The following is a 15,433-nucleotide window of genomic DNA, read 5'->3' on the forward strand; positions in this document are numbered from 1 at the left end:
CTTGCCTTAGAGAAGTGCTGAAGAGAGTTCTACAAATTGAAACAAAAAGTTACTAAATACCAACATGAAGGCATACAAAAGTATAAATCTCACTGGTAAAGGTAACATCACAAAAAATGGTTTCATTCAGAGGTGTTTATGCAATTGAAGTAAATTTGGTATCAGCTTGAAATAGACTATTATAAGATGCTCAATGTAAAGTCTCATGGTAACTACAAAAAAAAAACCTATAGTAGATACATAAGAAGATAAAGAGAAAAGAATCAAAGCAGATCACTGAAAAAAAAAACAAAAAGTACAAAAACATCAAACCCAAAAGAAAGACAGCAGAAGAGGAGGAACAAGAGAGCTATGAAACAGACAGAAAAAATGAACAAAATGGCAGCAGTAATATAGAAAAAATAGACTTTAAGTCAAAAACTGTCACAAGAGGCAGAGAAAAGATTAACATAAAATCAGAAATGAAAGAAGAGACATTACAATTGATGCACAGAAAGAAAAAGGAACTATTAGGCAATCCAGAAAAAACAACGGATGAATTCCTAGAAACGTACAACCTACCAAGACTGAATCAAGAAGAAATAGTCTTAACAGATCAATAACAAATAGGGAGATTGACATAGTAATCAAAACACTCCTAATAAATAAAAGCACAGGACCTCATGGTGTCATGGGTGACTTCTACCAAACATTTAAAGAATTAATAGTAATCCTTTCCTTTTTTTTTTTTTTTTTTTTTTTGGATGGAGACTCACTCTGTCACCCAGGCTGGAGTGCAGTGGCGCAATCTTGGCTCACTGCAGCCTCCGCCTCCTGGATTCAAGCAATTCTCCTGCTTAAGCCTCCCAAGTAGCTGGGACTACTGGCACGCACAACCACACCTGGCTCATTTTTTTGTGTTTTTAGTAAAGACAGTGTTTCACTATGTTGGCCAGGCTGGTCTCAAACTCCTGACCACAGATGATCCACCTACCTCGGCCTCACAAAGTGCTGGGATTACAGGCATGAGCCGCCGCACCCAGCCAGCAATCCTTTTTAAACTCTTCCAGAAACGGAAGAGGAGGGAACATTTCCAAGCTCATTCTATGAAGCCGGCATCACCTCGATAGCAAAGCCAGACAAAGACACACCAGAAAAGAAAACTTAGGCCAATATCCCCTATGAACATAGATGCAAAAATCCTCCCAAAACTATCAAACAGAATTCAACAGTGCATTAAAAGGATCAAACACACATCACCCTCACACATGCACAGCCTCTCCCACTATCAACATCCCCCTCCAGAGTGGCACATTTGATACAATCAATGAACCTACCTGGATACACTATTACCACCCACAGTCCAGACTTTACATGCAGGTTCCCTCTTGGTACTGTGTATTCTATGGGTTTGGACAGATGTATTATATAATGATACATATCCACCATTATAGCATCATACACAGTATTTTCATTGCCCTGCAAGTGCTGTGTTTCTCTCTCTTCATCCCTCTCTCCCACTAAGTCCCTGGTAACCACTGATTCTTGTAGTTTCCCTGCAGTTATGCCTTCTCCAGAATATCATAGAGTTGGAATCATACAGTATATACCCTTTCCAGGCTGAGTTCTTTCACTTAGTAGTATGCATTTAAGGTTCTTCCATGTCTTGTCATGATCTGATAGCTCATTTCCTTTTAGCACTGAAAAATATTCCATTTTCTGGATGTACCATAGTTTAATGATTAATATTGTTTGGATCTGTGTCCCTGCCCAAATCTCATGTTCAGTTGTAATCCCCAGTGTTGGAGGTGGGGCCTGGTGGGAGGTGATTGATTATGTGGGCAGTTTCTCATGAATGGTTTAGCACCATCCCTTTGGTACTGTTCTCCTGATAGGAGTGACTTCTCATGAGATCTGGTTGTTTAAAAGTGTGTGGCACCTCCCCACTCTCACTCTCTTGCTGCTGCTCCAGCCATGTAAGATGTGCCTTCACCTTCTGCTATGACTGTAAGTTCCCTGAGGCCTCTCCAGAAGCTGAGCAGCTGCCAGCATCATGCTTCCTGTACATAATCATATGCCTGGGAGTCACAAATTAAAAAAAAATACCACTACACATCTATTGGAATGGCCAGATCCAAAACACTAACAACACCTAATGCTGGCAGAGGAAGTCTCATTCATTGCTAGTGGGAATGCAAAATGGTACAGACACCTTGGAAGACAGTTTGTCAATTTATTACAAAACTAAACATACTTGTACTATATGATCTAGAAATTGTGCTTCCTAGTATTTACCCAAATGAGTTGAAAACCTACATCCACACACAAAAAAATCTGCACATGGATGAGCCATACAGACATGGTGCTGAGGGAAAGAGACCAGACACCAATGAAAACCTACTATACTATTATTATCTTGAAGTTCTAGAACCAGCTACTTTGGTTATCCATTGCTCCACAACAGGTTACACATAACATGCATTTATTACCTCAGAGTGTATGGTACTTATGTGGGTCAATTGCTAGGCTCTCAATTCTATTCCAATGATCTGTTTCACTATTCTTTCACTGGTACCAAACACCATCTTCATTACTGTAGTTTTATTAAGTCTTGAGGTTGGGTAGTGTCAGTCACCCAGTTTTCTTGTTCATCTTCAGTGCTGTGTTGGCTATTCTGGGTATTTTGACTCTTCATATAAACTCCAGGATCAGTTTGTCAGTAACTACAAAGTAACTTCTTGGATTTTCATTGGGATTGCACTGAAGTTATAGATCAAGTGGGAAGAATGACATCTTGACAATGCTGAGCCTTCCTATCCCTGAACATGGAATATCTCTCTATTTATTCTCCTTTGATTTCATCAGAGTTTTACACTTTCCTCATATAGATCTTGCATGTTTTGTTAGATTTATACTTAAGTACTTCATTTCAGAGGGTGCTAATGTAAATGGTATTGTGTGTTTAATTTTGAAGTCCACTTGCACATTATTGGTATATGAGAAAGCCATTGACTTTTGTATGTTAATCTTGTATCCTGCAACCTTGCTTCTTGCTATAACAGCTTATTAGTTCCAAGAGCTTTTTATTTTTTATTATTTATTTATTTATTGAGATGGAGTCTTCCTCTGTCACCAGGCTGGAGTGCAGTGGTGCGATCTCAGCTCACTGCAACCTCCGCCTCCCGAGTTCAAGTGATTCCCCTGCCTCAGCCTCCCAAGTAGCTGGGATTACAGGCACGCACCACCACGCCCAGCTAATTTTTTGTATTTTAGTAGAGACGGGGTTTCACCATGTTGGCCAAGATGGTCTTGATCTCCTGACCTCGTGGTCTGCCCGCCTCAGCCTCCCAAAGTGCTGGGATTACAGGCATGAGCCATCGCACCCAGCCTATTTTTTTTTTTTTTTAAGACAGAGTCTCACCATGTCACCCAGACTGGAGTACAGTGGCATGATCATGGCTCACTGCATTCCTGGGCTCAAGTGATCCTCGCACCTCAGCCTGCCAAGTAGCTAGGGCTTCAGGTGTGTGCCACCATGCCTAGCTAAGTTTTTTATTTTTTCTAGCAATATGGTCTCACTATGTTGCCCGGGCTGGTCTCGATCTCCTGGCCTGAAGTGATCCTCCTGCCTTGGCCTGCCAAAGTACTGAAATTACAGGCATGAGCCACTGCACTTGGCCATCAGGAGCTTTTTGTTGATTGTTTTGAATTTTCTACATAGACATTCATGTCATCTGTGAACAAGGACAGTTTTATTTCTTCCTCCCAATCTATATACATTTTATTTTTCTTGTCTTATTACATTAGCTAAGACTTCCAGTACAATTTTGAAAAGCAGTAGTGAGAGAAGACCTCTTTGCCTTATTTCTGATCTCATGAGAAAGCTTCTAGTTGTTTTTTTTTTTCATTAGGTAAGATGTTAGCTGTAGGATTTTTGTGTTCTTTATCAAAATTGAGGAAATTCCCTTCTATCCCACATTTTCTGAAAGCTTTTATTATGAATGGATGTTGGATTGTGTTCAGTGCTATTTCTTATGATCGTATCATGTGACTTTTCTTATTTAACATGTGGATATGACAGATTATGTTAAGTTTTGAATGTTGAACCAGCCCTGCATACCTAGGATAAATCCCATTTGGTTGTGGTATATGCTTCTTTCATATACCATTGGATTCAATTTGCTAATATTTTGTTGAGGATTTTTGCATCTATGTTGAGGATATTGGTGTCTACTTTTCCTTTCTTGTAATGCCTTTGTCTAGTTTTGGTATTAGGGTCATACTGGCTTCATAGAATGGGTTAGGAAGTACTCCCTCTGCTCCTATCTTCTGAAAAGTGATTGTAGAGAATTGGTGTAATTTCTTCCTTAGATGAAATTCTTCCTTTGTAGAATTCACCAGCAAACCCATGTGGGCCTGGGGCTTTCCCTTTTGGAAGGCTATTAATTATTTATTTAATTTGTTTAATGGAATAGGCCTACTATTATTGTCTATTTGTTTTATATATTTTTAAGACTATATTTTGATTTTTTTTCTGAGAAAAGATGGCTGAGTTTATGGAAGTTAAATACACATGGGCTGTGACTCCCCTGGAAACAAAGTATGGGTGCTCTCAGGGATGGCTTGGCTGGCTGAAGACCAGCTTTGGGATGTCACATCCAGCATTCTGCTATGAGGTTTACGTTTGCATGCATGTGTTGGAGGAGGAACCTGTCTTCTTGCCCAATTATCTGGGAAGCTGGGAGCCTGTCCACCTCTCCCCAGCTCATCTTCCTCTGTGTCTGTCACCTCCCAGCTTTCCAGGGCACATAGTCTTGCCTGAGGCTGGGGTTTCACATCATTATGGGGACTCTTTGCCATACTGCACCAGTGGGACATAGGTGCTCAGGAGCATGGTTCCCCCATGGGACACTTAAGCCTCAATGGGCTCCCACCTCAGTGCCTTTGCACCTGCTGTTCCCACTGCCTGGGACCCTCTTTGCCCAGCCTCTGTGGGGATGGCTTTCCTCCCACTCCTCAGGAAGTCTCCTGACACCTCCTGTAAGCCTTCCCTGCCCCTCCCATTTGCTGTCACCCTCCATTTTAGCCCTCTTTCTCAAATTGCTTTATTTTCCTCCTAGAACACATCAGTATCTACAAGTCACATCTGTGGACCTGTTTGTTGTATCTGCTGCCATTAAGGTCAGCTGCATGAGGGCAGGGCGTTGCTTTATGCTTGCAGAGCTTAGACGCAGGCCTGACCCAGAACGGATGCACAGGCAGTGTGTGGGGAGTGAGCAGAGGATTCTCTGCTCTGGACATGCCTCACCAGTGTCTCAGGCTGACCCTGCCCTGCCCAGTTCTCCTGGAGACAGGTACCCTGCAGGGGACTGAGTGGCCACACCCAGCAGGAGGGACCATAATAGCCTCAAGTGGGCTCCAGGTGAGAGCTGGGCAGCCACCTGACTTCTCCTGCTGCCTCTCTGGCTGGAACTGGGAGGGCAGGATTTTCCCAAGGCCCTAGCCACTTTGCCATGCTGGACAAGCTGTGTTTTAGGCCTGTCCCCAGAGGCCCCAGTCCTGGGTGGCCAGATGGCCCTCACCCATCCCTGCCTGTCTCAGCCCCACCTAGCCCCAGCCTGCAGGATGGCACGACTTGCCATGCCCATGTCCTCCTGCTCAGGGCTGCACCCACTCCCGTCCCTGTTATGCTGCTGAACAACAGCAGGGGACACACTTCACAGCAGCCCACAGGTGGCTTGGCCTTCCCCAGTTCTGTGCTGTGAAGACCCTCTCAGTGGTCTACGAAATATGAAGCAGCAGCAGCTTCCAGGCCCTTCTGAGCAAATGACTGCTTTGGGCGCCTGTGTGAAGCATGTTAGTGCTGCCAGGAACTGGAGGGTCAGGGTCGCTGTGGACCTCCAGCCACTCCAAGGGCCTCCCAGGAGCTTGGCGGCAGCAGAAGGTGCCTAGGGCAGAACGTCCTTGGAGAGGCCTGGCTGTAGCCATGGGCTGCTTCAGGGTGGGCACGGGTGCCTGGGCCCAGCCCACCCCCAGCTCCACCACCCTCTCTCCAGGATCTGGCCCACAAACGGAGCTTCACACTGAGCTTTTCAGACAACCTGGACCAGGCCAGGGCCACTGACAGGGGTTTGGGCTGTTCCCCCAACTCGGCTCCCAGTGCTGGGGGGATCCCAGGATAAGAGCGGCAGGGAGCCCCCTCCGGCCACCACATGGCACCTACATGCGGGTCTGGGTGTGTTTCAGGGTGTGGCTCAGCTCCTCCAGGGTCTCCTCCATCTCCTGCCTGTTCTGGATCAGCGACAGGTTCTGCTCCTCCAGCTCTCGGAAGACATCCAGGAGCTGCTGGGGCTCCGTGAAGTACAGCTGTGGTTCCTGCAACCCACAGGTTTTGGCAGCGACTGGCCAGGGACAGAGCCAGAGGGGCAGGGGTGGGGGCAGGGCAAGAGAGGGGTGACTTCCGAATTCTAGCCCAGCACTGGGCCATTCACCTCCCCGTCGCTGTCGGTGTCCTCCTGCGTGGGGGGGATGGGAGAGTTCGACCTGCGAAGAGATGGCAGGGTTGGGACTCTGGAACCAGCCTAAGCAGACAGGAGCCAGGGGAGGGGGCACAGAGGCCTTGAAGGTGTTGGCAGCGTCCCCATCCCTCCTCTCCCAGCTGCCCACAAGTTGCCCAGAGGGCGGCACCAGCTTCCTCACAGTCCCCAGCTGCCACACTGCAGCCAGCTGATAGTTTCAATCTACTCATTTTCCCAAGGCCCTAGCCACTTTGACATGCTGGACAAGCCGTGTTCCAGACCTGTCCCCAGAGGCCCCAGTCCTGGGTGGCCAGATGGCCCTCACCCATCCCAGCCCCACTGCACTTAGAATAAAACCCGCTTTCCTCCTGGGTCATGCCAGGCGGCCCTCCCAGCACTCACCTTGCCTCCCCTTCCCCAGCCCCTCTGCCCTGCCTGGTCAGGTCCGTCTCTCTAGGTGCCGCCCTACCCCAGGCTTCTGCACCTGTGGCTCCGCTGCCGGGGCTGCCCCTCCTCCCTCACCCTTGTTTACTGAGCGCCACCTTTGAGGCGTTTCCTGCCCTGCCTCCCCCATCTAGGGTCAGTCTTGGCCCCTGTCCTGGGGATCCCACTCACAGCAATAGAGGGACTCTCAGGGCTGCCTCCAGGTGATCCTGAGTGCCCAGGGGCAAGGTCTGTCCTGGACCAGTGGAGAGGGGCTGGGAACAAGCTGTGTGAGCTTTAAGCACTCAGTGTGGGCCCCAGAAGGCCCCACTCGATGGGGACCTCACCTCCACCGACTTCCAAACCCGCCCTCCCAGCCTGCTCCAGCCTCGGCCTCACCTAGGATCTGCAGGTCCTGCTGGCTGAGGTGGGGGGGCTGCGTTGGCTCACCCCAGGCACCTCAGGGACCTGAGCTTGGGCTTGGAGATGCCAGCCCCTGACCCCCAGAAGCAGAGAGGCATCAGGGCAAGGTCCTGTGGGACTCTGACAGCAGATCCAGGAGGGCTTCCCAGGAGAGGCTGTGATAACAACTACAGCACTCGCCAGACCCACGCCTCACAGTGCACACCAATGCCCATTTTACAGATGAGAGAGCCGGCTGCCTGCAGGGCACTGCTGGCCCATATGATGCCTTTCTGAGAATCCACCCTCCAGATGGATGTAGCCTGGGTCAGGGAGCCTGACCTGGTGGTTGGTGGGCATGGGCTGGACTTCAGCCCCCACGTGCCCTCTTGGCTGAGTGAGTGCCTTGCATAGCTCACAACCTGCCCAGCTGTACTCAGTGGCCCTGGTCACCTGGCTAATAGATGGAGGGGCCAGGATTGAAACCTAAGACAGTGTGATCCCCGACTCTGTTCTCAAGTCTCCCAAGTCAGGGCCTGTCTGGTAGGGGGCAGTCCATGGCTGAGGGGGCCCTAGGTGGAGCAGGCTGCACTGCATACATTAGAACCTCTGCGCCTCAGTGCAGAACTGGAAATGCCCCCCACCAGCAGGAAGTCATGGCAGGCAGCGTTAACAGCAGCCTGTGCATGGCACATCAGCATGCCCCAGTGGTGGCTGGTCTTCACCACAAGGAATGGCCGCGCTGGGCAGAAAGGAAAGCCAGCTTGGGTCCTCTTCCAACTGGAGAAGCATCAGTGTAGGCCATGGGAGGTTGATGCTGGGGCCACCCATCTGGGTGTGGAGTTCAGGAACAGGCAGTCGTGGAGAGGGGAAGACAGAGGGTGGACAGCAGAAGGGCTGAGTAGCAGATAAAGGCCCCGTGGAGGAGAGTGGGTTGCCACAGACACAGAGCCAGGGCAGGGATGTAGGGAGCAGCCCCAAGCCCTGCAGTGCCCAGTTTTCTCCATCCCCGCTTCTGCCAACCTTATCCAAGCCGATAAAAACCATCAGCTTCCAGAAGAAAACACAGGAGAATATTTTAGTGACTGTGATGTTGGCAAATATTTCTTAAGCAGGGCCCCAAATTCACCAATCATAAAATTAAAGATTGGTAAATTTGACTTCACTAAGATTAAGAATTCCTGTTCTTCAAAAGATAATATTAAACAGAAATAAGGTGGCCGGGCAGTGGCTCACGCCTGTAATCCCAGCACTTTGGGAGGCTGAGGCAGGCAGATCACCTGAGGTCAGGAGTTTGAGACCAGCCTGCCCAACATGGCGAAACCCTGTCTCTACTAAAAATGCAAAAAATTAGCCGAGCGTGGTGGCATATGCCTGTAATCCCATCTACTCGGGAGGCTGAGGCAGGAGAATCGCTTGAACCTGGGAGGTGGAGGTCGCAGTGAGCCAAGATTGCGACACTGCACTCCAGCCTGAGCAACAAGAGCAAAACTCCATCTATAAATAAATAAATAAATAAATAAATAAATAAGTCAGAAATAAGGCAAGATGCAAACTGGAAGAAGGTATGTGTACCACACTTACCACACCGGGCTGGTCCCCAGAATACATAGAGAACCAACAGGTAACCATAATAACCAGGCCAATAATCCAACAAAAATGTACAGAAATCAGACACTTCACAAGAAAATGACATCTGAACGGCCAATAAGTATGAAATTATTTAGATTTGTCATCAGGAAAATGTCCTGATAACCATATGAGACCACTTCACCCATCTAGTGACCATGACTTTGATGTTCTGTGCTTTGATGCTTTTGACACCTGTGGCCTTGCTGAGCCTGGAGGGACCACCTCTCTCAGGATTGACCAATCCATGGAGACAGGAAATGACTCACCCTGGGCTCTGAGCTTGCCCTCAGCTCACCTTTCAAATGCAAACCACCAAATCCACTGTCCACACCTCAGCCAGATCGTCTATCAGACTTTCACACTCGGGACCTATCCCCCCAGGGCCAGGACCAGATAACCAGGGGCAGGCCTTTGTCCAAGAGCCCCGAAATTATTCAAAAACAAATCAGCCCTACACCTGCTCACCCGCCGCAACCTTAATTCCCATGGGAACCACAATGGAAACTCCTGCCCACGGGTCCTCCCTCTGCCTCCTGGCCGGCCTGAGACGTCCCTGTCTGGCCCTTCTTGGAGTAGGGACTGTGAGTAACACTCTTTTCTGTGGCACTCAGACCTGACTACATATGGGTGCCACAAGGGAGGGCCTGCCGCTAGGCCCCAGCCCCTCCCAACCACCCGAGCCCACTCACCCTCTGGAGTCGCCACCGCTGGACTCGCTGGGCTGGCTGCCTTGCTGGGGGCTGCTCAGGTAAGACAGGCTCCGCCCCAGCCGCATCATCTGCAGAAACCTCCAGGGCTTCTTTGTGCCCTGACCCTCTGGAGAAAGCAGAGGAATGGTTTCCGAGCCCTGTGCAGGGCAGAGCCAGGCTCCTCCTCAGGCTGGGGGCGGCAGCTCACCTTTGGCCCACACGGAGCTCGCCTTGCCCTTGATCCCTGGTCCTGCAGGAAGCAAAGGGGGGCCCCGATGACCTCAGCTGCAGCCAAGCTTCAGCAACGCCATGTGGCCCAGATGCCTGCAGGTAACCTGCCAGCTGGGCTCAGGGTCTCAGTGGGCCACTGGCAGAGCCCACCTAGGAACCCACATTCCCTTTTCTGCTACCTTTGTCCCCTGGTGTGGAGCTAACACTGCTCTCCTTGGAAGCCTCGGAGACCTCCTTGGCCTTTTTGAGAAACAAGTGTTTCTTTTCCTGTTCTTCAAGCCACTCCTTGGGTGACAGCTTGTATAGGAAATCCTTGTAGACCTTGTAATGCTGCAGAGTGTCTTCAAATCTAGAGATCTCACTACAATGGGGTGGGGTGGGGGGTGGGAAGGAGGAGGTCAGCCTCTGCCACAACGAGGTCCCCATACCGGGGCCACCCCTCCATCCTGGCCAAGTATGTGTGGGCTCCTTGTTTTCCTTGAGAAAAGGTGCAGGAATGCTACATGCTGGAAGACGGGCACCCACCCTGCAACGAGCAGAGTCACAGCCCTTTGTGACTTGGAAGTTCCTCTCCACCCTGGAGACCGCACCTCTTTCAGGCTGTAGCTGGGTGAGCCTTTGAGCCAAGCTGCCCACCTCCAAGTGGAAGCCTTGAGAGTCACTGAATCTCTTGGTCTCACTCCCCTCATCTATAAATGGGCAACAGCCTCATGGAAGCACTGAGTCCCTGGGAGGTAAAGCCATGAGGTTCACATGGTGCTAGGCTCCCTTTGGCCAGGCAAAATGACTGAGGGACCAGGAGGTGGGCCAGCCAATGGCCAGCATGCCCTCTGACCTCACCTTTTGATATTAACAATCTGGGTGGTGAGGTCCCGGATCTCAAGGATCTTCTCTATCTTGGCTTTGGTCTCCTTCTCAGCCCTAGGGGTTGGGCGGGCAGGAGGAGGGATGGGGGCAGGGGGCCAGTGGCAGCCTATTAAAGAGAGGTGAGCACACTACCCACAGGCCCCAGGGCTGGGCCCGGCTCCAGACAGGGCTGGAGAGCCACACAGTTAAGCCTTTTGCCCGTAGCGTCCCCCACCCTTGGCTCCCGACCGGCCGTAGTGCTTCCAGAGGAGTTGCAGGGGCGGGGGGCAGAGGCTGGATAAGTGGGTGTACACAGGCTCAGGGACAATGGGGGTTCGGCATTGCCCAGCCAGCCCCTCGGGCCTGCAGGCTCACACTCTCATGGCCTGCACAGAGCTGCAGTCATTCTGCCTGAGGAACTCGTCGAACGAGGCGGCGGCCTTCTCCAGGGACTTCTCGGCCCGCTCCAGCCTGGCCTCCTCTTTGGTCGCCAGCGTCTCCAGCCGCTGGATCTCTCTCCGCTTGACATCCAGGGCATACTGGGGGCCAGCAGAGTGGGGTCATGATGCCTGGCCTGGGCCAGCCCCTGCTGGCATCCCTCATGCTGGGGGCCAGGGAACCTACCTGGAGGAGGAACATTTGCCTCTTCTGCTTAATGTAGCCACTCATGTTCTCAGGATCCACATTCTTTTCTGCTGGAAGAAGAGGGAGGTGAGCAGGAGCGGGAAGCCCAAGCTGAGGAGGGGCCTGGCAGGTCTGCAGAGCAGCCTTCTGCCGGCTGCTGGGCACTGCTTTGAGTCCACGCCCAGGTGACTACCGCGACCGTGGAAGGTAGTGTTCCTGTCCTCTGTCTCCACAGAAAGAGAGAAGGCTGTGCCTGAAATGTTACATTCTCCATGGCCAGAGTCTGCCCGGGTGGGAAGTCCTTACTGTGTCTGACTTGCGCCTCCCTTGCTGTAGCACTCTCCTCACTTGCAGTGAGGCTCTGGACACCCCACCTAGGAAATTTCACCCAGCTGGACTTAATAGCCACAGGTCCTAGCCAGGACCCGAATGGGGATGAGGACAGAAAAATGGGGAGCCATAATTGCTACTTGGGGCACCTAAGCTCCCCAAGCAAACTGGGCAGAGGCTGAGTCTACACTGCCAGGGTTTAAACCAGACAGGACGAAGTCAAGGTGGACGTCTGGACAACCTTCAGGAGAGCACACAGAAGGACAGCGAGGCTGGGGCCAATGGCCACAGGGGCCCCTTTCCCTGGCCTTCCTGGAGTGGAAGTTCTAGGCTCTCTCTGACTTGGGAGCTGTGGAAAGGACCTGGAAACCATGGGACTCTCTGGCCCTGTCCCTCACACCCTTTCCTCTCCAGGAGCAGAGCCCTGCTTTGGCTGGTGCAAGAGCTCTGTTCCCAGAGTCCAGATCCTGGCAGAGGCCCTGGCTGGGCCTCCCCGGGTAGCCACGGAGATGTCCCTACCCCTGCAGGAGACCCAGCTCCTCGCTGGGAGTCATAGTCCCGCCTCACCAGTCACTTGCCTCTCTTCCAGGCCTTGGGAATAAGGGTGGAGGCAGGAAAAAGAACAGGCCATGCTGTCTCCCCGTCTACCCCCCATTCCCCCTGCCTGCCCCTCCAACTGTGGGGCCTAAATGCCCCCGCAAGCTCAGGGTGCTGCTACCCAGCCCTTGTGTGTTTCAGAGTCACATGGTACACCTCTAATCCCCTGTGTGCCAGGACTCTGATCTGACTGCTTCTAACTTTGTAATATACTTCATCATCTGGGTTGGTAGAATATGAATACATATTCAGTACTTAAGATTTCCACCGCTCACACACATGCATAGTTCTTTCTTACTACAGCCAATGTATTAGCACATTTAATCCCCACAATCCATGAGGCTGGTACTGTTATCAGCCAGGAAAGGAAACTGAGCCGCAAAGGGCTCAGGTGACCTGGGTGTGACCACAAAGCTATGAAATGCTGCAGCTGCCACCGAAGCCAGGAAACCCAGGTCCAGCTCCATGCTCTTTCTTAGGAACCGCCCACGTCTACGCTGTGCAGCCTGCGCCCACTGTGCACTGCCCACCTTCCAAATCACGCAATACAGCAGCCTCCCTTATCCAGGAGGCCGTGTTCCAAGACCCCCAGGGGATGCTTGAACCCTACCCTATAGACACTAAGTTTTTTCCCACACATAGCTACCTATGATGAAGTTTTATTATTTATGAATTAGGCACAGTAAGAGATAACGACTAATAAACAGAACAATTATAACAATATACTGTAATAAAAGTTAGGCAAATGGTCTCTTGCTCAAAATATCTTGCTGTATTGTACTCACCTACTTTCAGCTCCGGCAACTGAAGCCAAGGAAAGAGAAACCAAGGATAAGGTGGGGAACTATCCTATTAGGATTGAAAAGCTCTTAGGTTTGCAATCCTGGAATAGAGCTTTGGGACGCCCCTGGAGAGGCCAAACAGAAAAGGCAGGCCTTTCCGAAGCACTTGAAAAGCACTTCCCATCTGTGCAAGAGAGTGGCACGGAGGTTCCAGGCGCGCCCCATTCGCTGCGGATGTGGGGTGTCACCGGCCCAGGTCCCCCCGCGCCGGAGGGGACGCACCTTTGGTCAAGGTGAGCTTCCGGGTCGTGTAGTCGCGGAAGGCGCGCTGATGCTCGGCCTCGGCGCGCGCCTCCAGGTCCTCCTGCTTGTCCTCCAGCTGCAGCTGCCTCCGCAGGTCGCTGTGCTTAGCCGACACTTTCGAGGAGTAGGTCATCTTCTCGTGCACTCTCATCGTCTTCTGCCGCTGCCGCTCCTGGGGGCGTCCGGCCAAGTCGGGCGGGGCCCAGGCTCCCCACCCGCGTCCAGGCCTCCCCGCGCGTTTCCCCACTCCTAGGGACTCGCGGAGCTGAGGCCGGGGACGCGGGTTTGCGCGCGAGCGCCGGAGAATGCCTGCGGAGCTGCGCCGCGCGCGGGGACGCGGGGGCCTGAACACTGCAACCCTGGGCTGAGAGCCAAGCAGGCAGGGCAGCTGTTGGGGAGGCCATTTGCCCCCGAGAAGGGCGCCAGTCAGGGCCCCCAGGTCAAACACAGGCTGCCCGGTCAGAGGAGCACTCCAGACCCACACAGGGGACAAGCTCATCCGAAAAGATGTCTCATTTTCTCCGAAATCCACATTTAAGTGAGAGCAGTGTATTTTGATGACCAACCCAGGGGCAGGGAACCTAGAGGCTCTGGGGTTCCCAAAGACTACGGCTGTGTAGTGGGTGTAGCCTGGCTGGAAGGTCACCGTTGGTGGCCATCTCCACCTGCTCTCCACCTCACTCCAGCTCCTGTGCGGCCTGGGGGTGGCTTCGAGCCAGCCCTTCCTTGGGAGAAAACCTTCGGAGGAGCGGGAAGGCAGGACTCACCTCCCCACACTCCCACCCTGCCCCGTGTCCCTCTTGCTGTCCTGTCCTCACAGTGGGGACATCCCCTGCCAGCTCCACACCCCTTCCCACTTTTCTGCATCGGCCCCGGGAGTCTCTTCACGTAGACTTTCTAGGGTCACTTCTGTTTCCTGCTGGGACCTACCAGGTACACAAACGGCATCTAAGAACCCAGGCAAATGGGTCCAGCCTGAGGCCCCTGGAGTGCACGTCCCCATCACTGCAGTCAGGAAAATGTCACCTACCATATCCTCGGGGTACAAGGGTGGCCTTTAGAAGACATTGAGCAGCTGACTGAGGGCAGGGCCAGACTGAGGGGGACCTTGTCGGGAGGGGGAGGTTGTGAGTGGCGGATGCTGGGTGGGGGAGGGTGTAAGTGGGGGAGCCTGCGGGGTAGGGGAGGTTGTGAGTGGGGGACCCTCCTGGGTGGGGGAGGGTTTGAGTGGGGGACCTTGTTGGGTGGGGGAGGGTATGGTTTGGTGACCCTGTTGGGTGGGCGAGGTTGGGGTCCGGTGACCTGGTTGGGTGGGTGAAGATGGCGTTTGGTGACCCTGTTAGGTGTGGTGGAGAGAGTGTGTTGGGTGAGACTCTTAGTGGAAGGCGGGGGAGGCCTCGAGCTAGGGCTGGGCTTGAGTGTAGAGGAAAACCAAACGCCTCATTGGTGAAGATACAGTAGGGTGGCCAAGGCGTGGGTCAGAGAGTCTCTGGGTCTCAGCCAGTCTAGCAATCACAGCCCACAGGCCCAGCCCTCGTCTCTGATGTGGAGGCCTGGGCAGGGCTGAAGCCTGTGCATCTCCACCCATGCCCTGCAGATGCCAGTGTAGCTGTTGCTGCCTTGGGAGCCACGGCTGTGAGGAATCTCAGAGACGCTGAGCCCTGAGGCAGGGGGAGGTGGATGGACGCTGTGGGGCAGCCCAGGTGCGACCCTGGGAAGGCTGCCATGCCTGGCACATGGGGCAGGGCTGGGTGCCCAAGGCAGCAAGATTGGGCTGTCTCCACTCAGGCCTCACAGCTCTCAGGGCTGGGAAAGCAAGAGGACAGGCTAGGGTGAAGATGGGGCAAGAGTGGGGTTGGTGCTGGCCCAGGGACCCTAGGCACATGGGGGAGCATGTGTGTGCATGCCATGGGCGACTCCGTGTGTGGATCTGACCTGCAGGAGTCCAGCCAGCGGGAGGGCACAAGGCCTGAGCAGTAGGGGGTGCCTGTGGGATGGGAGAGGGCCTGTGAGGGCTGAACTGGGCCTTGGAGGACCCGGAGAGTGTCAGGAGGGGATGGCGTTTCATGCAGGCGGC

General features: G+C 52.6%; 1 protein-coding gene across 4 annotated transcripts in view; it reads right to left on the reverse strand.

The window, feature by feature from the left end:
• CFAP100 (cilia and flagella associated protein 100) overlaps positions 1 to 15,433 on the reverse strand; it is a 42,391-nt gene that overhangs the window by 6,672 nt on the left and 20,286 nt on the right. For all 4 annotated transcript variants that reach the window (XM_032149915.2, XM_032149914.2, XM_058437381.1 and 1 more), the window contains 9 exons: positions 13,336 to 13,528; positions 11,345 to 11,412; positions 11,096 to 11,259; positions 10,715 to 10,795; positions 10,054 to 10,235; positions 9,852 to 9,893; positions 9,644 to 9,770; positions 6,471 to 6,522; positions 6,203 to 6,354 (listed from right to left, as the gene is read on the reverse strand). In XM_032149915.2, coding sequence (XP_032005806.1) covers positions 6,203 to 6,354; positions 6,471 to 6,522; positions 9,644 to 9,770; positions 9,852 to 9,893; positions 10,054 to 10,235; positions 10,715 to 10,795; positions 11,096 to 11,259; positions 11,345 to 11,412; positions 13,336 to 13,528 — 1,061 coding nt within the window. The remainder of the gene's footprint in view (positions 1 to 6,202; positions 6,355 to 6,470; positions 6,523 to 9,643; positions 9,771 to 9,851; positions 9,894 to 10,053; positions 10,236 to 10,714; positions 10,796 to 11,095; positions 11,260 to 11,344; positions 11,413 to 13,335; positions 13,529 to 15,433) is intronic.

This window comes from Hylobates moloch, unplaced genomic scaffold (assembly GCF_009828535.3).
Source record: "Hylobates moloch isolate HMO894 unplaced genomic scaffold, HMol_V3 SCAFFOLD_4, whole genome shotgun sequence".
Taxonomy (NCBI): domain Eukaryota; kingdom Metazoa; phylum Chordata; class Mammalia; order Primates; family Hylobatidae; genus Hylobates; species Hylobates moloch.